General features: G+C 46.3%; 6 protein-coding genes across 6 annotated transcripts; 4 read left to right on the plus strand and 2 right to left on the minus strand.

Annotated features, from left to right (window-relative positions):
* Positions 1 to 1,322: 1,322 nt before the first annotated feature.
* Positions 1,323 to 4,268, plus strand: ColSpa_06012 (uncharacterized protein; the record flags this gene model as incomplete). Its single annotated transcript, XM_049272224.1, has 1 exon — positions 1,323 to 4,268. One exon carries the CDS (start codon positions 1,323 to 1,325, stop codon positions 4,266 to 4,268), a length of 2,946 nt encoding a protein of 981 aa, XP_049128181.1.
* A 359-nt stretch (positions 4,269 to 4,627) lies between these two features.
* On the plus strand, positions 4,628 to 5,095 carry ColSpa_06013 (uncharacterized protein; the record flags this gene model as incomplete). Its single annotated transcript, XM_049272225.1, has 1 exon — positions 4,628 to 5,095. One exon carries the CDS (start codon positions 4,628 to 4,630, stop codon positions 5,093 to 5,095), a length of 468 nt encoding a protein of 155 aa, XP_049128182.1.
* Positions 5,096 to 7,644: 2,549 nt separating this feature from the next.
* ColSpa_06014 (uncharacterized protein) lies at positions 7,645 to 8,181 on the plus strand (the record flags this gene model as incomplete). The annotated part of the gene is made up of 1 exon (XM_049272226.1): positions 7,645 to 8,181. The coding sequence occupies one exon, from the start codon at positions 7,645 to 7,647 to the stop codon at positions 8,179 to 8,181; it is 537 nt and encodes a 178-aa protein (XP_049128183.1).
* A 247-nt stretch (positions 8,182 to 8,428) lies between these two features.
* ColSpa_06015 (uncharacterized protein) lies at positions 8,429 to 9,336 on the minus strand (the record flags this gene model as incomplete). Its single annotated transcript, XM_049272227.1, has 2 exons — positions 8,429 to 9,181; positions 9,232 to 9,336. The coding sequence occupies 2 exons, from the start codon at positions 9,334 to 9,336 to the stop codon at positions 8,429 to 8,431; spliced, it is 858 nt and encodes a 285-aa protein (XP_049128184.1).
* A 563-nt stretch (positions 9,337 to 9,899) lies between these two features.
* Positions 9,900 to 11,719, plus strand: ColSpa_06016 (uncharacterized protein; the record flags this gene model as incomplete). The annotated part of the gene is made up of 2 exons (XM_049272228.1): positions 9,900 to 11,285; positions 11,351 to 11,719. The coding sequence occupies 2 exons, from the start codon at positions 9,900 to 9,902 to the stop codon at positions 11,717 to 11,719; spliced, it is 1,755 nt and encodes a 584-aa protein (XP_049128185.1).
* Positions 11,720 to 23,002: 11,283 nt separating this feature from the next.
* ColSpa_06017 (uncharacterized protein) lies at positions 23,003 to 23,197 on the minus strand (the record flags this gene model as incomplete). Its single annotated transcript, XM_049272229.1, has 1 exon — positions 23,003 to 23,197. One exon carries the CDS (start codon positions 23,195 to 23,197, stop codon positions 23,003 to 23,005), a length of 195 nt encoding a protein of 64 aa, XP_049128186.1.
* Positions 23,198 to 27,525: the final 4,328 nt, after the last annotated feature.

A 27,525-nucleotide genomic window follows, 5' to 3' on the forward strand; every position in this document is an offset into this window, starting at 1 on the left:
CCCTTCCAAGTACAAAAGGGGGCTCTAGTCAGATACTATCACAGAGATCGGGATCTCATCACGAAGCAGACAGAGAAGCTTGACATCTTTAGACAGGCACTTAGACAGACACGGACGAATTCATCACTTTGATATCTAAACAAGACGTGTAATAAGTGACTGTTGCTTTGTTTCCTTAGGCCTGACTAGACCTCTAAGGTCTAGGAGGGTATCCTCCTCCTCCAGAGATCACGACACACACATGCGTACCACTTAGCAACAAGGGCAAATCCGAACAGACTGCAAGACGTGAAGGATACACTTTTCTGGTTTGCTCATGGCCCTGATCAGGCCAAGGAGGACCTGAAAAGAGTAGTATCTCACGGTCTAGGCGTTGGGGTAGTCACTTGGGGTAATCGGTCACTCCAGGTGCACTCGTGACGATACTGGGACCTTGGTGTTTGGTGTGGTTTGTGTGTCAACTGCCCACTTGCTGGCTTCCTTTATCCCACGCAGTTTCAATGGTGCCTCGTGGCGGAATCGAACCGCCGATCTTCTCATTGTTTTATTTCGATTACGCGACAAATCCGATATCAGTACCTCGAAAATAGCTTCAACCAACAGAACATATCATCGAAAAGATATGAAGGAAACGATATCCTCGACCTGATCAGACTCAGTCCCAGACGTGGGAGTGAGCCTGACCCTGAGAAACCGCAATGGACAAGACCCAAGAAAAGCGGGATTCTTCGAAAAAGCAAAGAAACGAACGACCAGCCATGACGACACAATACGGCCAGACAAACCTTCCGCGTGGGCGATCCTTTTGTGGGCAAGCACTGAGCAAGCCCAATCGGAGAAAGGAGCCCGCAAGACGTGAGAGGAAGAAGAAAAACGATAAGATAAGAATGATACCTTCTGCTGGGATCAGTGAGCTAAGAAGCTCTCTCAGCGTAGGTTACGGAATGATCACGACCACGAACCAAGCCCAGAACTTCTCGAGATCTTGTTATCATGCAAGCCTCGGTCTGATCAGGTTCGACATTGCGCTATTAACGGAGACTAAACGTCTCAGCGTTGATGGATCGGCAGCAATGGAAATTCAACGTTCCTTTAGGATTGGCCTGGACTTGACGAGCACCCCCTTTGGAAACTCAATCAAGGACGCAGTAAACCAATGCCTTATAAGAACATATGAAATACTGCTCCCAAGTCTGATCAGGTTGACAGACTGGGCCAGGCAGCAACTCCGAAGAGATTTTACGCGCAGCACCCCAAGATCAATTCAGAGTGATCGATACCATTTACACTTCCCACAACTGGCCTGCCAGGATATCAGCAACATGTCTGAGCCGACCCCATCAACGACCGACACGGGGCAGCTCGGAGGTCTGACTGATCAGGCAGCCTCATTCGCCGGTGAAGCTTTCCAGAGTTACCGAGGCCCTGACGACAATGTGGACACTGAGTCTGAGACCGGTCCTGGGATTCCCAACTTCGGAACCACCAAGAGAAGCGAGGGCAAGGACCCAAGCTCAGGCTATCGGCAGTACAAAGGGAGTCCTGATCAGGCCGGCGAGGACATAAGCCCTTCCCCTGATCTGGCACCAGACTCCCTTACTGCGGCAGACTTCCGGGCCCAGCAACTCTTGATGGCGAACCTATTAACAATGGTCAACGCAAGCATGACCAAGGACCAAGGGTCTGTTAAGCCTGATCAGGGCGGGACAGATTACCTGCGTCGGTCAACCATCAAGATGCCACCGCCGGACACCAAAGGGGCCCCCACCTTTGATGGCTGTAACATCACCGATTTCCTTGACAAGTATGAAGCCTTGACTGGGCTTGCTGGTTACTCTGACAAAGAGAAGACAAAAGCGTTGCCATGGTACTTACCTGATGAACACCGAGCAACGGTGAAGATCAAGGCTGAAAAGGAGACTTGGCAAGAACTAAGCAAGTTCCTTCTTGACACTTACGGACAACTCGACGAAGAAGTCATCCTTCAACCGAACCGCCGCATCAAGGACCTTATGAAGGGAGACTTGATCAGGGACGATAACCTGACAGAAACTGCAACTTTGTTTCAGAAGGTTGAGAGCGTAAGAGAAAAGGCAAAGGCTAAAGGGAAGCCTGTGATGGGCGCCCAAGAGCTGATTGAGCTTTTTGCTATGCGATTTTCCGAAAACACGATTATGGCAGTGTCCTTGCAGATGGGACTTTCCCCTGCTGATCTGTTTGAGAGAGGGAACTTCAGCGCCTTCAAGAGGGCAATGCTCGCATGGGTGGGACAGAAGTCAAGATACAAGGGTCATTACGGAGATTCTGACACTTCTGCCTCCTCCTCATCAGCTACGGTTCCCTATTCCTCAAAGCGGCCTTCCAGCCCTGATCAGGTCAAAGGTACACTCCCTAAGAAGTCTGCTTTCAAAGACATCAAAGTTACGACTGATCCTGCTATGGACGAACTTTCGAAAACAGTAGCAGCCCTTACACTCGCTGTAAAAGCCAGTCTTGAAGCCCAGACTATCTCTAACAGTCAACCCATGGTTGCACGTAGTTATAACGTCTCTGCATCCGGTCCTCCACGGCTATATACACCACCAGCTCGACAACCGTCCTCCTTCAGCAAGCCAGGTTTTGTTCCAGGCCATCCTGATCAGTGTTGGTATGATGCATGCGACCAAAGAAGGTATTGGATGTGCCCGCAACTCAAAAAGGACAAAGAGGCCAACCTGATCATGTTGGACCACGACGTCTACAAGTATGGGGTACTTCGAGGATCGAACGTTGAGGTAAACGAAGTTCCTGATGTTGTTATCTGGGAAGCCCGCAAAAACTACCAGCCTGACCGGGTTACTATCCTCACCCATGTGGCGAACAACACCTTGTTCCCAGAAGCCGCAAAAGCAGCAAAACGTATGATTGACCAGGGTGTTGGACGTCCCTTTCAACCTGAGATACAGTGCTACCCACCGCTGTACACCCAAGACGCCCGGGTGAATCTTGTCAAATGCGTCTCAGTATCCCCTAAGACACACGCCGAAGTCTTCCTAACTCAAGGAGCAAAAGTGAACGCGGTTACCAGGTCATTGGACACAATGCCGCGACCTATTCTGCGCCGCCCTGATCAGGCAAGGCCCCATTCAGTACGCCAAGGCTTTGTTTCGAAAAACATGCATCGAAGAGGGAGCACTTCCAGCACTGGCTCCCAGGCTGAGGAAATGAACATAGATGCCCGTGCCCAGACTCCTCCGCCGACACAACCTACCGGTCCAGTGCACCCTGATCAGGCCTATCAGACTCCTGAAAGTTCAAGGTCCCCTTCTGTTCAAACTGTACCAGCGGGTGAACACGCCAGCTTCGCATATGGCCCAGGATATGCTCAAGGAGCTGCCGAGGAGAGTTCTATCCCAGATCAGCTAGAGATAATGGACCGAGCTGCATCTGCTCAAGCCATTGCCAAGAAATTTGGAGGGAATATTACTATTCCCTTCGAAGTTGCGCTTCGAGTCTGGCCTCAGCTCAACCAGGATGCGATGGTAACGATACGCCAGATGCTAGACAGCAATGGGTATTCGGACATCTACCTAGAGGCTCCCTCTGACCTGATCAGGGAGGTGAAACCATACGAAAGATCAGGAGCCCGCGAGGCAATCGACAGATATAACAGAGACGTCCCGAACCTTATGAGCGGAACTGCCAAGGTCAGACTTATCAAGACGCTTGACTTGACCACCATTGAGTCTATTGTTCCGCACTTTATGATGCCTCACTTTGTGATCAACGTCCGAGTCGGTGGTCTTCGCCCTGATCAGAACGACTTGATCAAGGGTGTCATTGACAATGGTTCACAAATCAACGTTATTTCAAGATCGTACGCAGACAAGCACGCTATCAAGCTTACAACTACGCCGCTTGGGATGAACGCTTTTGATCCCAATTCAGAGCGTGTATCCTTTGACGGAGCAGCTATCGTGCCTGTCTGGGTTGAAGGCCACTGTTTCTTAACCAGCATGTTCGTTGCTGACGATAGAAGGATGAACGAACCACTTCTTCTGGGATCGCCTTTTGGGTTCCATACGCAGATCAACTACGTGTATGGCCCCGACATGATCACGCTGATACTGACAACAGGGCAAACTCGTCTCCATGTCCCGGCCGCATTTCTGAAGTTTGGCAATCCTGGGAAGTTCCTAGATTATCTGCCAGACTGGGACAACTATGTGAGGGCTCTCAAGGACCATCTCCCTGATCAGACCAAGCTGCATCAAGACCAGGAAAACTAGACTCCAGTAACGGTACCAGGACCGTTGCTGGAAAGCTCAAAATTCCTGGACATGAGCTACAAGAGGACGACGAAGAAGTGATCCGGTTATCTGAAAAAGAATCGGATTATCTGGTGAAAATAGCACTGACTACACTCCTTGCCCCAGCTGTGGAGGACGTCTGTAAGACTGCAGCAAAGGTTAGAAGGCACGACAACAAGGGATGTTCTTGCTGCGTTGGAAAGCCCAACCCGCCCCACATCGACACCGATCGTCTTGATCAGGCCTGCCGTCCCAAGGTTTACCTTAACCAGTTGTCAGCGACTATTGGGAAGGTTAAAGCAGAGAGAATCAGGAAGCGGATAGTCAAGCACTTCGACATGATCAACAAAAAGGGAACGCCTTTACCCCCAGAGCAACCGCACAACCGCGAGGTGGATCCGACAAAACATCATCCCCAGCCTGATCAGGCCAAGCGGAATGCAAAGGTATTCACCATGTATAAGGGAAAAGACAAGAAGATACATCCGGTTGACGACCAACCGTCTGACGGATCAACCCCTGACGGCGATCCCCTCTGGAAAGTCAAGAACCTGGCTGAAGCCGAAAAGACAATGCAACCCGATGAGGGACCGTTCCGAGGCCTGATCAGGCCTAAGTATTCAAGTATTGAGCCGTATTCACGCCTCAAGCCAGACAGATTGGCGGCCATCATGGATACACTGGGTCATCTCCTACCCCGCGAGAAGGACCTATTCCTCCAAGTCCTTCTGAACCGCGAAAATGCTCTCGCTTGGGACTTCTCCGAAAACGGCGCGCTTGACCCGAAAGTTGCCCCCCACAGGTGATCAGGACTGTGCCTCACAAAGCCTGGCGAGAAAAGGGGATTCCAATACCCAAAGCGCTTGAATCGCAAGCTATGGACATTATCCGGGTACGAATCGATAAGGGTATCCTAGAAGAAGGTCATGGGGCTATACGAAACCCTTGGTTTCTTGTGAAGAAGAAGGATGGTTCCCTACGCCTGATCAATTCAGCTACTCGGATGAATGGGGTCACGATTCGCGATGCCTTTGCTCCTCCAGGAGCAGAGAATTTCTCAGAAGACTTCGGCATGTGCCAGATTCTCTCACTCTTGGACTTCTTCTCTGGATACGACCAAGTCCCTCTAGCTGAGGAAAGCAGGGATTTAACAACGTTTGCTACTCCCCTTGGACTTCTACGCATGTGCACCTTACCGCAAGGTGGTACCAATTCTGTGGCACAGTTCATGAGAGTTATCACCCGGATACTCTATGACCTTATACCACATTGTTGCCGGGCTTTTCTTGATGATATCGTCATCAAAGGGCCTACAACCACGTACAACGATGAGGAGCTCCCTGATCAGGCCGGCATTCGACGCTACATCTACGAACATATTCGCTACGTCGACATGGTGCTCTTCAATGTCGAGTTGGCAGGCTGCACAATAGCTGGCAAGAAATCACAATGGCTTCAGAGAACGGCTATTATCGTCGGCTATGTCTGCGGTTCTGGAGGTCGCCGCCCTGATCAGGCGAACGTCATCAAGATCAAGGAATGGGAAGAATGCAAAGACATCAGTGAAGTCAGGTCATTTATAGGGATGACTGGGTTCTACAGATCATGGGTCGACAGATACTCGGAGATCACTTTGCCTTTCCAGAAACTCCTCAAAAAGAACGCCACGTTTACCTGGGGGCCTGATCAGGTCAACGCTATGGATACCCTCAAGTCCAAACTAACAACTTCTCCTGTAATCATTTCATTATCCTATGGCCCAGAAGCTGGGTTAGTGGTCATCAGCACAGATGCGAGCCTGCAAGGTTGGGGCGCAGTACTAAGTCAGATGATCGGTACCCAGAGGGCTGTGGCAAGGTATGAAAGTGGTATCTGGAGAGGCGCTGAGTTAAAATACGACTCTGGGAAACTGGAATTGAGAGCGGTTTTGATGACATTGAAGAAACTCCGAAACTACGTCTACGGTATCAGATTTTTGTTGGAAACTGATGCACAGGTCCTAGTTGCTCAGCTCAACGGAGGGTCTCACGATCTTCCTGGCGCCCTAATCACTAGGTGGATTGCTTGGATACGTCTTTTCGACTTTGACGTCAAGCATATACCGGGGACGAAGAATGTGGTAGCGGATGCGCTATCACGAAAAGCACCAGGGCTGTCCGATATCGAGGAATACGAGAGCCCTGATCAGGTTGAAGATTTCATCGACGCCAACCTCTACTTTGTTCGACTGCACGAATCATTCGGAGGATCCAAATCCGGCATTTCAAAGACCTCTCACCTGCATCAACTCCCTGAAGCATGGCTCCGCCCTGATCAGTACTGGACTGACCGAACGAGACAAATCATCTTCCATCTAAAGACACTATTACGCCCAGATGGAATATCACAGCATACTTTCAGGAAGTTCAAAATAGAGGCCTGGTGTTATCTTGCTCGAGATGGCTATTTATACCGCCGACCAACAAAGAGATGCCCGATCCCTAGACGCCTTATTGACGACCCAAAGATTCAGGAGAACCTGATCAGGAACGCACACGTCGAATCAGGACACCGGGGACGCGATGCAACATTCCATCGGCTTTCTGTATCCTATATCTGGAAAGATATGTACCGGAGGGTGCAGGCCCAGCTCGCGTCATGCCCATCCTGTCAGAAGGCTCGATCAACCCGGATGGACGACTGGCACATCGGTACAGTCCCAGGGGAATTACCGTTTACGAAGATATCTATTGATGTCCAGTGGATTGGTTCCTGGGCACTGATCGAGGGACGTTGTGATATGACGGGTTGGCCCGAAGCAAGGAGGGTAAGGACTGTCACCTCTGATCAGGTCGCCGACTTCATCTGGGAAGACTTTTTCTGCCGCCACGGTGTCTGTGGAGAGATGATTGTCGACGGCGGACCAGAAAACAAAGGGACTGTGGACCGCCTGAATGAAAAGTATGGTATCAGAAAAAGGGTTATATCAGCGTATAACTCAAAGGCGAACGGGGTCAATGAACAAGGCCATAAACCCATTGCGCACACCATCTTGACCTGGTCAGACGGAGGAAAAAGAGATTGGGGGAAAATTGTGCCTACTACGCTGTTTGCAGACCGAACGACAGTCCGCGCACCAACGGGCTACACACCTTTCTTCCTAACTACAGGATACGAAGCGATCACACCCATCGAAGAATCTACCTTGACTTGGAGAGTATTAGACTGGGGACGAGTTCGTGACCCTGATCAGGAACTCGCTGCCAGGATACGCTCCTTTGAACAACTTGAAATCGATAGGGAGACTGCAGCCAAGAATGTGGCTCTTGCGAGACAGAAATCTGCGGATTACTATAACGCACGCCATCAACACACAATGCGGTCAGAGAAGCTTCAGCCTGGCGATTTAGTTCTTGTCTTCGACGAGAAACGCGCAATCGACAAATCGAAAGCTAGGAAACTTACATACCGTTGGCAAGGCCCTTTACGAGTCCACTCTGTGTCTGAGAACTCGGCATCGTACCGCCTAGAGACGCTTGCTGGTGACCTTATCACGAGGGCCACATACGCTGGGAAACGTCTCAAGAGATATATCGAGAACGACGCCGGTTTCTGGGAATCGGAGGATCCTGCGTGGGCCAAAGCCAAGCTCAAAGACGAAATAACCCCCTTCTTCCCAGCCCAGGACCACCAAGACGAACTTTGGGAAGTAGACATGGCTCCTAGCCCTGATCAGGACGAAGACATCATGCAGACACGATCGAGGCTTCAACAGCTACGCCTCGAAAAAGAAAACGACACGCTCCGCAGAGAACTAGAGCATTGGAAGTCATCGTCCAGACTTGCGATTGACATCCAACCCAAGGACTCGGCAAAGGACGCGCAGTATACTGACATGACACAGCAAGCCTGATCAGGCCTGCTGTCATATCCTTTCATTTTCCTTTATTAATGTCTACATCGCACTGTCATTTCCATAACATTTCGCACGCATTTCCTTTCACGAAAAGTTCATTGATTCGGAACCCTTATTGCATTCATCAATAAACTTGGGGACGAGGTTATCTGGGAAAGGAAACGCCTGATCAGACCTAGAAACATCCCAGAATCACCCCAAATCCTAAGCCCAAACCACCAAGTCATCAGACAACCCTATATCCCTAGTCCGAATCCTCATCATCACCCTCCGTCTTCCAGTCAATACTATCCTGCACCCAGATAGAGCCATCCAAGATACCAGGCGACTTTCTCTCCTTCTTAGAAAGCCCCTTATACTGATCCTTGATAAGTTTCATAAGGTCAGACCGAAAGAACTGCGTGGAATCGATAGAAGAGATATTGTTAGGAATGCTTGAGGGGACGCCGCCGCCGCTGGCTCTTCGCTCTTTGGTGCCCTTTACCCGACCCATGTATCCAAACTCCTGGTAAAAGTCCTTGTTTCGATAGCAGCATTGGACTTGAGTCTCGTGGTAAAGGCAATTGGAGCATGCATTGCCGAATTCGTTAGGAAGGGAGACGCATTCCCAGAAGGGGACGAAACAGGCGACCTGATCAGGCCCAGCCCGGACAGCCTGCCAACCCTTTTCGCAGCATTCGCAAGGGACAGCATTGCGACCACCAAGGCCATGGACAGCCAAGGCGGCGCCAGCCTGCATGCGACTAGCAAGCTTCCAAGCCAGGGATCCAAAAGCACCCTGATAACCGGCATAGACGAAAACGCGACGCTTGAACAAGCCAGTCTTGGTATGATCTTGGAGGACTTGAAGGACATTGCCTCTTGCGATAGCCTGCCAGAAGGCCTGAGCAACTTTCTTGCGAGTCTGACCATTCTGAATTTCATCGGCAAACTGGACTTCGCAGTAGAGACTACCGATCGGAGACTCGAGTTTTCGCCACACTAAGGAAGTTGCGATCTGTCTGATCAGAGCTATGAACCTTCAACAGGGAGTAGGGGACGACTTACTGTGGCATTGACAGGAGTTATGGCCAGGTAATTGTTTCCAGCAGGAGGGTCGCAAGTAAAGAACCACGGGTTCCAGGCAGCTTCAGGCTTGCGCTTGGGAGGCATGGCGATGTCTGATCAGGGCTGTGGTGAGAAAGTTAAGTTGATTTGTTGAGTGGTTTTGAGTTGCAGAAAAGATGAAGCTTAAGAAGCAACGTGAAGTTGTGTGGAGGAAGAGAAGAAGTGATCTGAAGGAAGATTCCTGGCCTCTTTTTTTTTATCCTGCTAACTACGGCCTGCTTCTTCTAATTCACTGATCAGAGGGAAGGAACTAAGAGAAAAGAAGTGATTCACTGTTGTGAACAGGAAGAAGTTATTCACTTTTGTGAACATTGGGCAGATGAACAACTATCTTCTTTACCTTCCTGTATCCACCTTTTTACTCTTTCTCTTCAGCAACTTCGAATTGCTCCTTCCCTCACAACAAGGTCAAGATTCGTCAGAAACAAAGCTATAAAATAAGCCCAAGAAACCCGCCAACAACAACTTTCACTTTTCCTTCTTCCACCACCACCATCAACTTCAGCCACACAATTTCGAGCCAACCAACAATCAACAACACATTATTCCCTTTTTCTTTTTACTTTCTCACCCTGATCAGACCCATCTACACACATCTACAACTCATCATGTCTTCCTTCCAAGCCGTTAACGTTATCTGGAACGCTCCTGCCGGCCCAGATGGAACCAACAACATGTGGGTTTTGGAGCACTGCCAAACTCTCTTCGAGGAATGCCGCATTCAGAATCTCAGCGACAATCTCCCTGATCCGACTAAGCAAACCACGAACGCCATCAAGATGCCGCAGAAATCACAGCACGCGCATCCCGAAGACCTCAAGCCACTCGAAGGGTTCACAGACCCGGCTACTGAAGACCCTATTACTCCGCTGAGACCTCCCAACTGTCCTGGTCCGTCTGATCAGGGCGACGGACCTGCTCCCATGTGGATTCCGAGTAACAACGCGTCTGCCATAAGCATGATGTATAATCGCTGGGGCAAGGGCTTTTCGCAAGATGGTTCTTGGGGGAAGTGGACAAACAACGAGTCAAAAACCTACCTCCCTGGTATCTACAACGCGGTTGGACATTTGGTTAAGCAGTCTTGGATGGCCTCTGACGATGTCCAAAGTCTTGCGGCATTTGCTGCTCGAGATGCCAAGGTCAATTGCTTTGTTGCCGACAGCCCTCCTTGGAGCCGCGACACCCCTACTGTGACGGCCAGACCTGATCAGAAGGACCGGATTCGAAAGGCGGACTGCCTGGCGTTCGTTACCCATCACATCAATCATTTCACTGCCCTCTTCGTTAACCAAGTTACTGGACGATCTTTCTGGTATGACAGTATGTGGAGAGACGGAGATGCAACCCTTCGGTACGCTATTGATATGGACCGTCTCTGCAAGTTCTATCAGAGCGTCAATGCTGCCCCCAACCTGATCAAGGTGATCCGCATGAAAGCAGGCATTGTGATCGGCCCTCAACAGCCTGACGAGTGGACTTGCGGAATGCATGCAGCGGAATTCATCAGATGCTGCATCCGAGACAACGTTACCAACATCGCAAAGAGTCCGACTTGGACGAAGGTTTGGAACGATAGCAGAGGCAACGTCATTGACCACGTTAACCATTTCTGGCGTCAATGGGTTACTGAAGAGTTCAGTAAACCAGGAAACTACGGCAGAAAGGACCTTCGCAATAAGCCGAGGCTTGTACTGGACAGTTATGACAAGAGACTTCGACAAGAAGCATCCAGCAAGCCTGATCAGACTAAGGAGGACACACCGGAATTCTCTAACACCTTTCCTGGGACTTTTAAGCCCATCAAAAAGACGCCTTCTTCAGCACCTCAAGACGACGATCTCACCAGTCTCTTTGGTTCGATGCGCCCCCCCTCAGATACTGGTGCGCCACAGGACCAGCCAGGCTTCTCTACCACGCCAGCCCCAGAAGGTAACGTGGTGAGGCCATCTCCTAAGCCTGATCAGGCTCAGGATGTAGACGACGAAGAGGAGGTTAGCGATGCTGAGTCTGAGGCCACCGCGAAGCCCGCGCTCCCGCGCTGCCCCTTAACCTCAAGCGATTGTCTAATGTGGCTTCTACTGCGTACATGAAGGCTGAAGGACAGCGAAATGCTTATGAGAAAGCCCTGTTCAATACACAGGAGCAGCGCCACAAGCTAAGGGAGCGCAGGGTCAAGTCTATTACCGACTACACCAGGGACGAATATGTTAGTATGTTCGAGAACCCTTATGAGACGGTGGCAGTGCGACAGCGCCCTTGGCAGCTGTTTCTACGACCTACAATTGCACCTGGATGGGAGGGTCATAAGCGGTATGATCAGGGACGGGAGTGGGATGCTAAGTTCGAGGAGGAGCGTCTCGAGGCTGAGAGGGAGGCAGCTCGTAACGAGGCGAGTGGCTCGAGATACTCTTTCCGCCGCCGCTAGGAGGACATCACAGGTCTGATCAGGGAGGATACAATAAGGAGGATTGGTTTTTGCTTTTACATGTCGTCTGCCCCTATGCTTTTACACTTTTCTCCTTTTAATATGTTGCGCGAAGAAGAAAACTGGGGGACGATTGGAAAGGGGCAGGGTTTCGCGTTTTCATTTTTCCTTTTATCAGCCTGCAGACACAATCACAGGCCTGATCAGATGTGACTAAGCAGGACCCTTCCAAGTACAAAAGGGGGCTCTAGTCAGATACTATCACAGAGATCGGGATCTCATCACGAAGCAGACAGAGAAGCTTGACATCTTTAGACAGGCACTTAGACAGACACGGACGAATTCATCACTTTGATATCTAAACAAGACGTGTAATAAGTGACTGTTGCTTTGTTTCCTTAGGCCTGACTAGACCTCTAAGGTCTAGGAGGGTATCCTCCTCCTCCAGAGATCACGACACACACATGCGTACCACTTAGCAACAAGGGCAAATCCGAACAGACTGCAAGACGTGAAGGATACACTTTTCTGGTTTGCTCATGGCCCTGATCAGGCCAAGGAGGACCTGAAAAGAGTAGTATCTCACGGTCTAGGCGTTGGGGTAGTCACTTGGGGTAATCGGTCACTCCAGGTGCACTCGTGACGATACTGGGACCTTGGTGTTTGGTGTGGTTTGTGTGTCAACTGCCCACTTGCTGGCTTCCTTTATCCCACGCAGTTTCAAAACCCTTAGCTAAGAAGACTACTAAAAAAACGCCTAAGAAGATTATAGTTACCCCTTTAAAGAAAAGATACTAGAAGGCTAATAGTAAGTATTTACTTAATTACTATAAGTAATTACTATAATATTAATTTACTTTTAGCTATTATTCTTTATGAAATCTGTAAGTATTAGAAGTTAACTAATTTTCTAATAGTAAAGGTACCCTTTTAACGTTTTTATAAAGAGATTATATATAATATTTCTTAATAAGATAACCTTTGCTTTTAGAAAGCAGTTATTCTTATACTCTAGGAGGCTACTAAGACTTATCTTATAGCTATATTTAAAGGTATATAATTACTATAATTAATTACTATAATAACTAACTTATATTTTTTTAGCTATTTAGTTAACTACTATTTATACTAAGAAAGTTATTATTATAAAGAAAAATATAGACTATGTTAAGTCTATTCTTCTTACTATAAAGCTAATAAGCAAAGACTAATACTATTATTAACCTTTTTTAAAGTCCTTTTAGTCTCTTAGATAAAAGCTATTTAGTTCTAGTTCTGGTTTAAATAAAGGAAAAAAAAAAACTAGCCTAATTACTATATAAAAGCTTATACTTAAGTAGTATTATAAAAGGCTTTAGGAAGAGAACTATAGTTTAATAAGGCTTTAGAAAGAAAACTGTAGTTTAATAGTTAAGGGAAATACTATAGAAGGAAATAAGAATACTACTTAAGAGACATTTCTATAAATAAACTAGTACTAAGAATTACTATAAAAGATTACTACAAATAAAAAGATCCTATTACTAATACCTAACTTTCTACTTATAAACCTCTATATAATATACCTTTTTTAACTTATTACTTAGTAATAAATTTTAATATTTTACTTTTAAAACTACTAGTTTTTTCTTCCTTGTTATTAATTAGTTTAAAACAACTAAATAAACGTTATAATTAAGATCTTTTTTAAACCTTATAAGGTCTTCTATTGCTTTATTAACCTTAGCTTTTTCTTATAATAATTACCTTTTTTCTTTTTTCTTTTCTTATAGCTTTAACTTTAATATCTTCTTTTTATTACTAAAGTATTTATTCCTAAGCTTTTATATTAATTTATTAATATAAATATTAGCTTTAGTAGTAGTAAATCTCTTTTTTAGTAACTTACTATTACTAATAAAGATATACTATTACTAAAATTATTTATTAAATTACTGGTTTTATAAAAATATAAGAGTACTAAGAAATAATATAGATAACTATAATAGTATATAAAAAGATTAACTTTCTTATATATCCTCTAAGTTATTGTTATTGTTTTTATTATCTTCTTTATTCTTATTTGCCTTAAAGTTAATCTTTTAGCTATATATAACCTTATTAACTAATAATATAGTACTATTCTTCCTAGTGTTTATACCTTATATCTCTTTATATAGATCTAATAATCTTAACTCTTTTTTAAAAACCTACTTATACTTTAAGTAAGTAATTAAAAAGTTCTCTTTTACCTTATTACTATAAGAGACCTTTTTATTATCTTTATTAAATATATTACTTGACTTATAAGTAATAAATGTCTAAATAAAAAACCTCTTTTTTTTACTATTATACTTATTTTTTATTTATTTACTAGTTATAAGATTAGTAAACTAGCCCTTAATATTAATTTATATTATAAGATCTTTAAAAACTAGCTTTTTTGTAATAGTTTTATTAGTATTAAGGTTTTTGTTGAATGGATTCTCTCTTCCTGAGAGAACCCGTTTGTACGATCGTACTCGGGTTAAAGTTAGGGTGAACCAAAGATGTATTTTCCGTGATTATCTTCCTAACTACAAGACTTGGCTTTCGTACACAAGATATATGATCTCGTACGTCCCTGAGTCAGTTCGGCATGAATATACTTTTGATCCCCTCAATGGATAACCGAGGGCCGAATATCCAGTCTGTGCCCTCTGCCATGATGTGTGTCCCTGAGTCGTGCGTGTCGTACAACCAGCTGGTGCTGTTATTCCAACACTCACAACTTTTCTTTTGTGACTGCACGACTCCCTGCGGTGTCCAATCAGGTTGCGCTGATTGTGACATCAATAACCTCATCGTACAACCCTGTGGGTTAGGCCACTTGCGTTGTACGATAAATCACCAATATCAAAACTCCAGGCAACTGTCCATTTCCTTCTTGCCTGGTTGAGCAGGCAAGTCACGTGTTGGTGAAGTTCCTTCCTTCCTCGTTGACTTCACTTCTGCTCCTGCTGTTGACGTACCTTCCTTCCTTCGTACGGCAACCTTAGCTATTTAAACCCCTTCTCACTTGTTTTTTTCTTTTCCTCTTTTTCTTTTCTTCTTCACCCTTCGCACGCGTCGTTTTCCCATACAATCGATCAACGACGATCTTTCCCCTTCTTCCTCAATCAACTCCAACAACAACTACTTGTACGTAGGATTTCCTCTCATACGTTTCCTCTTACTGATTCATCAATAGCACCTCGCACGATCAATCCATCATGTCTCTCGCTGCCCCCGGTGGTTCGATCTTCGGCAACATCGGTATGCATACCGATGCGTCCGGTGGTCGTTGGCTTCGTCTTCCGACTGGCAACGCCAACAATCGCGCTCTTCTGTTGGCTCTGGCCATCAACGTACGTTGCTTTTGTCCTTACCTTGTCTTCGTACGTTAACCTTGACTGCAGGATGAGGAGCGTCTCATCATCAACATGCCGTCGCGCGATATCGAGATCCGCGTCACTAGCAACACTTCTGTCCAGCAGTTTGTTGCCAGCATCATCCGCCGCCAGGGCTACTTCCTTGCGGTCTTGGTTCAGTCTCGTGGTCGTGCGGCCATTGCCTGTGGCAATAAATGCGCGACTACTGACTCCCCGCGCTTCCGCCAGTGCACCCGCATTCCCACCTTTCAGGGTGGCGCCTGCGCCGAGTGCGTCTAGCAGTCGCACGGCGCTCGCTGCACCCACCGCGGTCGAGATGTTGATTCGTCCGACAACCCGGGCGATGATGATGACGATGATGACAACGGCGGCCCCAGCAACTACAAGGCTCCCAACGTCACTAATGCTCGTGAGCCTCGTACGCCTGGCAGCAAGCTTGGCAAGAACATCGGCAAGGGCGGTCGCTTCCTTGGCACTTCTGCCAGCCCCATGGTTATCGACAAGGAGTAGTCGCACAACTTCTCTTCCCTGAAATCTCGTACGACAATCAGATGGATCGCACGATATGGTAATTCGGGAAGGTTGTGGATATGGTGGAGGTACGATCCGACATTGATATCGGAATTGGTAGTGGTCAGGTATATCAGATACCTTCTTGAGGTTACACTTCGTTTTCAGATAGTTGGTAACGTACGGCGGTGAGGTCGTACGAATTAATTGTCAAGTGTTTTCTCCTAATCTTTCAACGTACGCCTCGATTCGAATCCTCAATGTGTTTGTTGTAATCAATTGTCCAAGTGCTGAGTTTGGCGATTTCTTGGTGAAGGCGTCGGCAGGGTTATCTTTCCCATCAATCCATCTCACTTCTGAGATCTCTTTCTTTTCGTACGACTCACGTAGACTCATAATATCAATCATAAGCCTCTTTTCATCTGTTGTGCCTAGTCGTACGAGGCACTCGTACAGAGATCGTGAGTCTGAACAGATGATAACTGGAATCCTTGGGAGTTGTAATGTACGAAGGATCTTGGTAAGTGTCGTACTAAGGGATATCCCACTATCAAATCCTGTGGTCATCCCGTACAACTCGCTTGCAAGTACGCTTCGTGTGACTCTCTTGCACTTTGTTGAACTCCAGTGTATAATGTTTCCTTTGATCTGGAAGTCTGTTGTCGTGCGAGCTGTTTCCTCAGCTAGTACGATAACAAATCCAAGTTGTGACGATAGATCTGAGTTGTTTGCAAATGATCCATCCGTAAAGATGTACATCTTCGCACGATGGAGATCAAGAGGGATATATGTAAGACCTCGTGTAGGGTTATCGATTTGCCACTGAAGTCGTACATTCAAAGCTTCAATATCCTTCTTATCAGGCTCCTTAGTTTGGGCTGCAGTTGACAGGTCGTACGATGCCTCTGGTTGACAGATAGATGCGAGGTATGCTCCTCTTGCCCTTTGGGAAACATACTGCTGATGTGCATCGTGCGCATCAGGATCAACGAGTTTCAGGTGCTTTGCCTGGCCTTTTTGAGTAAAGGTAATGTGGTCATTGTGCGATTGAATCTTTCCCCCATTAAAGTCAATTTCACTGTTGGGCGATAAGGTGGTCTTTGGTTTCGCACGAAGTCCTTTCCTTCTCAGCTCTTCTTCTTCTCTCTGGGAGAAGGCAAGTGTAGCAAAGCTAAGTGTATCGTCTGTCTGCATAGCTGTAATCCCGAAGGTATCCGGTCCTTCTGTTGTATACAGCAAGCATGGATCGTACGTTGACTCTGTCATCTTCAGATCTTTCTTGTGATGCTCAGAATAGGTTTTGTACCAGTATAGGCCTGACTCTGCTAGGCCGTATAGTGGTTTCAAGATATGGAGAAGTGTGTTCTTAGGGTATTTGTCTTCTAACTCCTTGGGTAGTCGTGCGATAATTGTCCTGGTTAGACGATCGTCCGACTGTGTATATGCCTGAGTTATGTCTCTGAGTTCCCCTTTGCATTTGTAGTCTCGCACAAGGGTAGGTCCAATCGCAAGTATGAGCCTTTGGCTCATCCGTTGGATAGTAGGTGCCTGGGTTAAGAGTTCTTCTTTCTCCCAGTCCCCATACCCTTGTACGACGAGTCTTGACTTCTCGTACGGCTTAGATGACAAGTTCTTGATCTCTCGTACCATCCGTGTCTTGTAGATACGGAGGTGGTCATGCTCTTTTGGATTGTACGGTACAAAGGTGAAGACTCCCTGGTTAATAAGGTTGTCTATCTCTGTTTGGTCTGACTCTTCGTACGGAGCACCTGGTGTTGTAATCACATTGTCAAGCCGTAACTTTTCTGCTAACTCCTTGTGGTCTTTTTCTTTCTGAGATAGAAATGCTTGATTGGTACGTGGTGATTGTCGTACAGCCCTTCTCTGGCCTTTCTTTGGTCTTCCTCTCTTGTTTGGCTGTTTCTGAGGAATAGGTCGTGCGATATCTGAATCTGACTGTGCTGTGTCTTGATGGTATGGTTTGACATGTGTCGCACGAAACTGTGTAGGACCATTGACCATCTTGACTGTCACTGTATGGCCTTCTATAGCCTGGACTTCGTACGGTCCAGTCCATCCCTTGTTTTCTCTCCATACTAGAACCTCACTCTGGATCGGTAGTGATAGTATGCTCTGGAGGTTAGGGCCATTTCTGGTGTTGATCGCACGATTGATCTCTACTTCTGCACGAATGCTCTGAAGCATTTTCATTGCCTTCTGGATTGCTTCTGCCCTTTGGGTGATTTCGGGCGATGGAGGTGAGTCCTTGTTAATCCTTGGATATGTCCCAAAGACAAGTAGTGTAGGTACGATGCCGTGCGGACCAGCTGTGTCGTTCAATGCCTTCACAGCCATCTGGAGGATGGTTTCCTCGTCCGTGTTGTGCCCAAGCTCAGCATACAAGATATCGTACGCACGCCTCAGAGGAGCGTGAGCTCTTTCTATCTTGCCTACTGCCCAGTGGGCTTCTACTGGCATTTCTTCGCACGATATGCCCATGATGTCGGCATAGTTCCTGAATTCTGCTGATGCGAAGTTTGTACCTGGGTCATGTACGATATGGTCTGGTGGACCAACGTACGTGCTGATCCAGCACTTGCAAAGTGCATTCCACGTATCTCGTGCAGATAAGGACTTCAGGAAGGTGGCTCCTTGGAAGCTTGTCTCTGTGTCGATAACGTGTAAGGCGTTCTTGTCTCTTAGTCGTACGACATCCACAACTATCTCATAGTTGAAGTAGCTTTCGTCTTTAAGTGTGAACTTAAACCTCTTTGGTGCTGAGTCGTGCGATTGACAATGATGACAAAACTTCTGGACCTTTTCTAGAATGTTGATGTCAATGTTGTGATGCCCAGCCTTCTTCAGGAGGTGGTAAAGACGGTCCGTACGAGGATGTCCAAATCGTCTGTGAAGCCTTCGGAGTTGTCCTTCTGTGAAGAACATGCTGGCCTCTGTGCGACTAAGGTTGAAGAATGGGTGACCCCATTTCCGTACGACTGGGATAGGTTTTCCATCCTGCCGTACAATCACGTTGTCGACGTTATTGAAATATGCACCTAACCTGTCTGCATCGTACAATGAAAACAGGAACGGAGTAGGAGCATCAAGGATGTGATACGTAACCTTTCCAAGCTGATTCTCCATTTCCATAGTGCCAACCGATGTGATTGAGTCACTTGCCCCGAATCGTACGTTTGCTGATCCTGGTCCCCAGGATATTGCCGTACGAGGGTTCTCCCGTAGGTATGCAAGGACTTGAGGTTTCCCTACAGTAGAGAACTTCGCTGCTCCTGTATCCCATAGTTCCCCTTGGTACGATGAGATATAAGGATCGTGCAACAAGAATTGACAGGCCTCTGACGTCTTTGGTAATGAAAAGATATCCTCCCCTGTCGTGCGATGGAAGAATGAAGAAGACATTAGGAAAGCTGATGTCTCTTCATCTCCTGTAAATTCTCCCTCCTCATCGCACGATTCGTCCACTGGGTTTTCTCCTTCAAAGTCAAGAAGGTACGAGGCAAAATCTCTCTGTGGTTCTTGTTCAAGTATACCGCATGCCTGAAGGTATTGGTCTTTCGCGCGATTACGTTCTTCGTCCGAATGATTCGTAGACCAACAACCCTCCTTCTTGCACACAAAACATCTTTTCTTAGATATTGCACGATTAAACCTAGGTCGTGATGAAGGTTGACCTTTCCAAGGTTGTCGAGAAGATCCTCTGTTGTCTGACGGTCTATTGTACGATGGTCGTGGGTAACTCTTGTTGTTAGAGTACCTTCTATCCACGAAGTTGATGTCGTGCGACATAGACTTCCTGTCTAAAGCGACTTGTAGTGATGCTCTTAGACTAGAAAAGAATTGCTCGCACGTGTGATGTGCTTTAAGATTGCTTAGAGCAGTTTCTAGCTCTGGTACACCTCTGCACGCTTGGGTGACTTGCGTACGAAGCATAATCTCCCCCTGAAAACCTGGGCCAAGTGCCCGTTGTACGAGGGGTATCTTGTCTAAGAGTATCTCTAATACGTCCATCAGATTCTTGTCTGGATTGTCTTGTCTGACTCGTGCGAAGGATAGACTTGTCCAATCTGTCCAATAGAGAGTGTGGTTGATGTTAGTGTTAAAATGCATTTCTAACATGTTGTACATCTCGTCCCATCTCCTTGTTGGTCCAATGTGATGGAGATAAAACTCTTCCGCACGATCAGCCAAGATATCAGGAAATACTGCATGGTATTGGTCTTCAGTGATCCTGAGGCGTCGACAAAAACTGATAAAGACCTTTGCCTTGTCGTACAGGATATCGTACGGCTTGCCCGTATAATTCCTGTCCTTTCTCCATCCCTTTTGGAAGATTGAAATTGTAGTTGGCTCGCACAATCCATTCTGGACTATTCGTCTTGGTGGTAGGTCATAGATGCTGTCTCCTTGATGTAAAGGTGTTGTACGACCCTGGATTTGTGGAAAACTCTCAACCTCCTGTGTGAATCTTGTTCCAGGAGGTATGTTTCCTGAAGCTGATTGTGACTGCTCTCGTACGATTGATGTTTGAGTTGTCTGTGTATCGTACGGGGGTTCGATTGGCTCTGTTGTTGGTTCAGCTGTGTTTTGGGGTAAAGTTGATTCAGGGTTTCGAACAGGTGTTTGAGTTGTTGTAATCGTACGACTTGGTGTAAGTGCTGTACGAGTAGAAAGCTGTTCTTCTTGCTCATCAAACTTCCTCCCAATCTCCTTGATGAATTCAACCAACTGTTGATTCACATTTCTTATTGGCGGTAATCGGAATCCCTTTAGCTCAATAAGTCGTATGAACTCTGCCCTGAACGCACGATAGACCTTTTCCCATTGGAAGGTAGACCATTCGTTGAAATCTTCGTACAGTGATATTGTCAGGTTTTCCTTTGATTGCCTAAGATGAAGCATTTCCATGTTGATGTACGCAATGTACGTAGTCATCTCTTCTTCGGACGGTGCCTGTGTAATATCGACTGGATTTCCCCAGCGTCTAGGATTCACAGTCTTCTTCCACGTGTGCAGTGGGACTTCGCTCCTTGCACTTATTTCTTCGTACGTTGGCAGGTATCCATCAATGTTGTCATATTGGCTTTGACGATTGTCTTCTGGATCCTCTTGGGAAGCCATGTTGTGTTCGGTAGTCGTTTCGTATCGTACGACGTCAAAATTGGTTTGTTTGGTGCCGTGGCGCACACTTTGTACTCTACGTACAGTACAATAAAGATTCTCGTCCGGTTCAGCTTAGCAGGCGACAACGGGAATCTGTCTTGTACGATAGTAAAGCAAAAGTCGTCTTTATCCTATCTACCCGGTTCAGCTTAGCAGGCGACAATAGGTAGGATTAAGGCTTCTTAGCACAAGAGACTTTCTAGCGTGACCCCTTAGGTATCCCTGAGGATTTCTCGCCTCGCACGAAGTGCAAGACTACCCGGTAGCCCGGCCGTAAAGCCTAAGTCTTGTCTCTTCACTCTTGCTAATCTGTGATTGCACAAAGCAATCGCACGGATTGCCAAGCAACCACTGATCAGTGTTGAATGGATTCTCTCTTCCTGAGAGAACCCGTTTGTACGATCGTACTCGGGTTAAAGTTAGGGTGAACCAAAGATGTATTTTCCGTGATTATCTTCCTAACTACAAGACTTGGCTTTCGTACACAAGATATATGATCTCGTACGTCCCTGAGTCAGTTCGGCATGAATATACTTTTGATCCCCTCAATGGATAACCGAGGGCCGAATATCCAGTCTGTGCCCTCTGCCATGATGTGTGTCCCTGAGTCGTGCGTGTCGTACAACCAGCTGGTGCTGTTATTCCAACAGTTTTTATTATAATATAAATTAAAAAGCTTCTTTATAAAGTAATAAGTAAGCTTTAAAGTCTAAATAATATAAGAGTATATTAGTATTTATTAACTAGATAAATCTTTAGGAAAAGGTAATATATTACTTAAAGATTTATTATTAACTTTATTATATTCTTTATTATTATTTTTATTATAAACTTTAATAATATCTTAAGTAACCTTTTTATTAAGTTATTACTTTTTTATTAGCTTTTTTTTTAACTAATATAATAGGTTCTTTTATTTATTAGTAATAGAGGCTAAGGTAATTAGTTGAATAATAATAAAGCCTTTTATATTAATAAAAAGCCCTTTTTTGCTTTACTAGTTATTTATTATAGAAGTATAAGTAATTATAGTAATTATTTATAGTAATTTAATAAGAAATAATAATATAGATAGAAGTAAAGGGAAATAAAGCTTATTTAGCCTAGAGAAAGGGGAAAGTAGTGAAAATAATAACCTCCATAGGATAATAGCAATATATTACCTAATTTAAGCCTTAATAATACAGGAAACTCTACTTAATTTCAACCTGAGGTATTTTTTTACTATGGTATGCTGTTACTGCACTTATAACGCAGTCATCGATCAGGCTCTTAATGTTGCAATCGAGTTTAGACAACCACCTTAAAATTTGAGTGGTTTATTGATGTCGATCTCATCGCCAGTCTTGAATCGCAAAAGTCTTGGCACGCACAATATACTTCAGCGCTACACAGTATGCGCCACTGATGTTCATCGAAAAGACTGGGAAATTAATGAGTTAAAAACTCCCAAGATGGATTGTTATTCAACATGCCGCTGCCCGCCGCAACAGATCGCTGTTCAGAGGCCTTCTTGGTCTATCGGGCATCACTCGAGTGTCCGAATCTTCCGTGATAAGCCGCATCGCACACGATTCGGAAGATACGCCGACACTGGATGATGGTTTGTCGGCGGTAGACAGGTAATTAGGGGAGCTAAGGCGCCGACCGTCTTGGCACAATAGATCCGATAACGAAAACCTGCAACAGACTGCACGTGCCATCCCTGGCAAATCACTATCATAGCAGTCGCACGGAAAATAGCCCAGCAAGTGGCGAGATAGGTTGGAAGTATAGAATAGAGAGTGAGAAGAGTGTTAGTCAATACCTGTAATGAATACAAAGCTTCATTGGAAAATCATTCGCCTCTTGATGCTTGGGACTGTAGCCTCCCTGATTTCAGCGGCCACGATAGCATCAGTCAACGCCGCTAAACTCTTCAAATATGACTCGCATGTTGAGTAGCAGAACACTAAGGTACTTTAGTTGCAAAGACTCCATGATAACCCGCAGAAACACAACAGCACCAGCCAAAGTTCGAGTGTCTTCCCCTCCACCATCTGGAAATCTTACAAACGCAAATCAGTTGCGTTTTAATGCAATCTATGCCCAATACCTGCTTTGTCTTGATTATTGCTGGTAATTATTCCATTATAACGTTGATCAGATAGACAAGTGAATGTTACATAGCCAGCTGTGTTTCTCTCTCAAGGAAGCTGCAAGTCTACTCCTTGTTCATCATTACGGGGCATCCTCCCGACCTTTGACCATTTGCGACGTTGCTATGCAGTTTACTTATTTCCTCGGGTGATAGCTTGACGTCGTACGCCACTGCCTCGTCGAATCTGGCTTCCGGCCCGCGGTTGTCAACTTTGGCCTCCTTACTGACTACTCCATCCGGGGCAATCTGGCGGAACATCTGCAGTGAATCGAACCACGTGTCTACAGCCTGCAAACGAAGTTGATCATCTACCCTTGCGATTGTCACACCTCAATATCAATGGGCCCGCATGAGCCTTAGCCGTGACCTTGTCTCCTTTGCTGCAGAGAGGAACGCCAATATCAGTTTCCAGTATTGACAAACATTACAAGGGCGGACTTTTTTTTATCGTAGTTAAGACTTACTCATTGAATCCGACGTAGTCGTTCTTCATAACTCCCCAATGACGCCACCTAAAAGCCACACAGGGTGGGCCGCTGTAGACTTCAAGTACCTCCCAAGCGAAGGTGGCATCATTCTTTTGAAAGTCTTGTGGCTTGACGCGAAGTCGGAGTAATCAGGGCTGTAGTACTCGTTGGGTGTAATGACAGCATTATAAGTGCCCACCTTGAGCATGTGCTCACCGTCTGTGGCGGCCCGCCGTTGACGGAGAATGTGTACTTGGCATGGTCGACAGTCCGCCAGTCATCGAGCTTTGTCTTGAATGAAGCTCTACTTCCCAATTTTTTACGAGGTTTTCCACGATCTCTTCAAGACTACCAGCCTTATGGCTCATTTTTTTTGCCTAATCAGTCGTCAGTACACCAGAACAACGCAGATCATAGTCTAGCCCCCGAAATGACTTACCCTCCCTCCAAACCTTGCGCGTCTTTGTGTAGTCTGGCGCCCTTCCATATCTCCATTGGACTCCTTCGTCGCCAAAAACTGCATTTGGAGTGGTAACATAATCCGGCAGTACGGTACGACCCGAGGACGCAGCCCCGGGCGTGGGGTCTTGAGCGTTTACAAGGACCATAATGATGAATGAAGCCTAAAGCTCAAGAAATTCCGAGGAATACAACAGGAGGCTTGCCTCCCTAATAAGACCTTGAAGAACTGCCAAAAAGCGATGTCGCACGAAGGAGTAAGATGTCTCAAGTTTTCGTGGAGGGTAGAGAGACGCAGACGACGGGAACACAAAGGCCTTTCCACCAGGTGGCAATGCCTCAAGCTAAGCTCCTCACTTGAAACGCAAATCGCAACGGGATGCTGCGCAAAAATGTTCCCCAAGTAACTTTTCCAGTGGCAGGTTGGATCGGGCACCTCTGCACGCGTTGGTAGATGGGACTGCGGAAGGGCTTCGAACGTCCGAGCCCCGGAACACGCCTCAAGCGTCTCAGTGTAGAACAGCCTGGAACCAGCTGAGAATGCCAAAGCGGACAAAGGCAATGTTACACAGCGGTGTACACCAGAAGCAAACAAGTTCAGATTATGCAATTTAATTTGCTGGACTTCGTCCCGGGAAGCGAATCCTGGCTCGTCTGACTTTGTTAGCACTTTGATTGATTCAGATATCCCGGCTATGCGGGAGAGAACAATATGATCATGCGTGTTACCTGACAAGGAGGATATAGGAGCCCGTAAACATGGACGAAAACTTGTTGTCAGAAGGAAGTTCGTTCCCACACGAGACTCGGTAATGGAGTCAGTGCGCGAAGTCTATCAACTGTATCTGTCATTAACAGATTCAAGTGGTTCTTTTATAAACACCAAGGCCGAAGCCCTCACCGGCTTTTCCGTACGCCTGTCATCTCAAAAAAGGAAAACCCGAGAGGAGGGAGACGCGAGAATGTTGACACTTGTTGAGCGGAACGCAGGGAGAGAAGGGAGGCTGCGATCCGGCTACCCCATTGGGCGCCAAAGCGTTAATAATCAGCGAGATCGACGAATCAGACAAACCTCCAAATTGTCTCTCCTCATCTGACTGGCCCCAATGTCTCTGATTCATCAAGCCTGCCACGGCTTGGTAAAATGTCTCAGTTTAATGGCCACGCGTGTACGGAAAGCAAGCAACTTTCCGATATTGCGATAGCCAATCATGTGCAGAGTTTGAAGACACTGAGTCGATCCAGAGTCGTGGCTTACACAAAAAGAAACGAGTTGGCGTGCTAGTGCCACTTGACCTCGTGGCCTGGCACGCTGGAAAAGTGAATCAATGCACTTCGCCACGCGACTATAAGGCATGCAGCCTGTATCACTCCAAATGTCATCATCATCATCATCATCATCGTTGAGGCGAAAGAAATCCTCGATCCCAACCTGACCGAACCCCTGTTCCCGATTTGGGGCGGACGACGGGAATTCGGCGTCTAAGACAACAGATTAGCCCCGTAGTGGGCTTCAAGGTTGGCGGAAGTTAGCCTTCCAAGCCGCAGAGTTCAGACTGGTATAGTTGGCCGTTTGAATGTACATTCTGAAGGTGTGAAATTTTACTAGCGCTGGGCGTGTCCAATCACACACCTCCTTATTCATTGAAACTACGCTAGTTTTTATCAGGATTCAAAATCCTTGGGGCGGTCTAGACAATGCGATATCCACCGGTGTTGCCAGCTCGGATCTCTCGACGTGGTTGCGCCGACGAACCCGTCATTCGCCGAACCTAAAAATGGAACCACGTCCGGAGACCCCGGGAGGAGGGGGCAAGATGTGCGTACCTAGTCTTTAGTCAACGCCTGCCCATCACTTGTCTGATTGAAAGATCTTGCTACTCAGCGGTCTGCATACAATTGACAGTCTTGTCTCAGAGCCGCAGCAGTTGATGACTTTAAGAAGAGCAATTGATCACTCGTTGATTTCATTAATATTATCTATTGTTTTAAACTTCTATATTACGAGAGACCAGGCAGAGAAAGCTACAATAACCCCGAAAGTCAGCTCCAATACTTGGAAGCTGGCTGTCCAAACTGATAATAGGAGCCTGGCTCAAGTGTGTTTGAAATGCGATATTTATGGCTCTTTACTGAGATTTTATCAACGACATTGAATTCACGAACGCTACAGTTTGGGTAAACCTTTATTTTAACTAAGCAGCTGCCAAGCTGAAAAATGATGCCCGATCTATAGGGACTTCCCACGTCGTTTTCAGGCGGGAGCAAAGAAAAGGGAGAATTATTGCTTGTAGGCTTACATATATCTGTCTTTGAAGAAACTAGATAACTGAACTCCACGCAAAAACATTACACACACGGTAATGAGGGTTTCACTTGAAAGAATATAAGACATTTCTGCATAGTAAGGCTTCAGCTACAGCTATTCGGTGCGACTATATGCGTTCCCAGAAGGGTCTGGTTCACAAAGCATACCCATAAATACTACATACTCGCTGTAAACAGTTTTACTGACCTTTTGAAGAGAAGAGAAGAATTTGATCAGCGGCCAACATTGCAGCAGTGCTCGTAACAAGATGTAGCGAAAATCGCGAAAGATCAGATCCAAGTCATTCGGAGCCCTTTCCTAGCCCTTTTTTCTGGGTTCAACTGTGACATGAAGATTCTGGGGCTTCAAAAACCAAAAGGTACGAGCTTTTCACGATCCGCCTGGTGCTCCAGCAGGGCCGCAAAGCCTGAAGTCAAAGTCGCGAAAAATTCTAGGGATGAGCTTCGATTTTCCAGAATGGATGTATTTTTACCTAAACAGGTTCGTGACCCCACGTCAAACTTGGAGGACGTCGAGTAAGTAAGTAGACTAAAAACATAGGTACAGCGAAAGACTGGCTTGACGTACGGGTATCCAATTTCGGTTCATGACGGAAATCTTGTTGTCGTCATTGATTAACCATCGATCGGGGCGAAAGTAGTCAGCATCATCTTCGAACAATGTTTGGTTCCTGTGCTGGACCCAGGCATTGATGCCAACGACAGACTGCAAAGAGAGCAAATAGCTTTAGCTATCAGAAGTAGAGTTAAGCAGGCAAACCTGAATCTCACCCCCCAGGAAAGAATCTTCCAGCAATACTAGCTCCGCCTTCAGGCACAACCCGTTCCGTTAGCAATCCTACGGCCGGATGAACACGCAGAGCCTCTTTGATGACGGCTTGGAGGTTAGGCATTTGTTGTCTTTCCTTAAATGTAGGTGTTTCCGAAAGCTTAACACTGTTTGTGAAGTCCTCAATCTCCTTTCATAGCTTCGCGATACTATCCTAGGTTTGAGCAAGTTATAAAGAACAGACGATAAACTGACACCAGTAGGGTCAGACCCAGCAAAGATGTTGTTAGCGCAGCCTGTAATAATGTGGTAGTTTGTGAACTTTTTGGGGTTGCCAGAGTGCTTGGGCAAGAGGAAGCTTTCCCCAGCAACCGCAACGTCTGCTTAGCCCTTTATCTCCATGACTGACTTCAGAGAAGTTCATTCGTGATCAATAAGCTTTTGAGTGAAGGCCATGACGTATATTGCAACATTCCCTCCATGACGATTGCCAAGCTTGCTTGAGACTAGCAGCACATACTTGTTCAAGAGAGGGAAAATGCCGCCCAAGCTGGAGTATATGG

Source organism: Colletotrichum spaethianum, assembly GCF_022836535.1.
Source record: "Colletotrichum spaethianum MAFF 239500 DNA, contig13, whole genome shotgun sequence".
NCBI lineage: Eukaryota > Fungi > Ascomycota > Sordariomycetes > Glomerellales > Glomerellaceae > Colletotrichum > Colletotrichum spaethianum.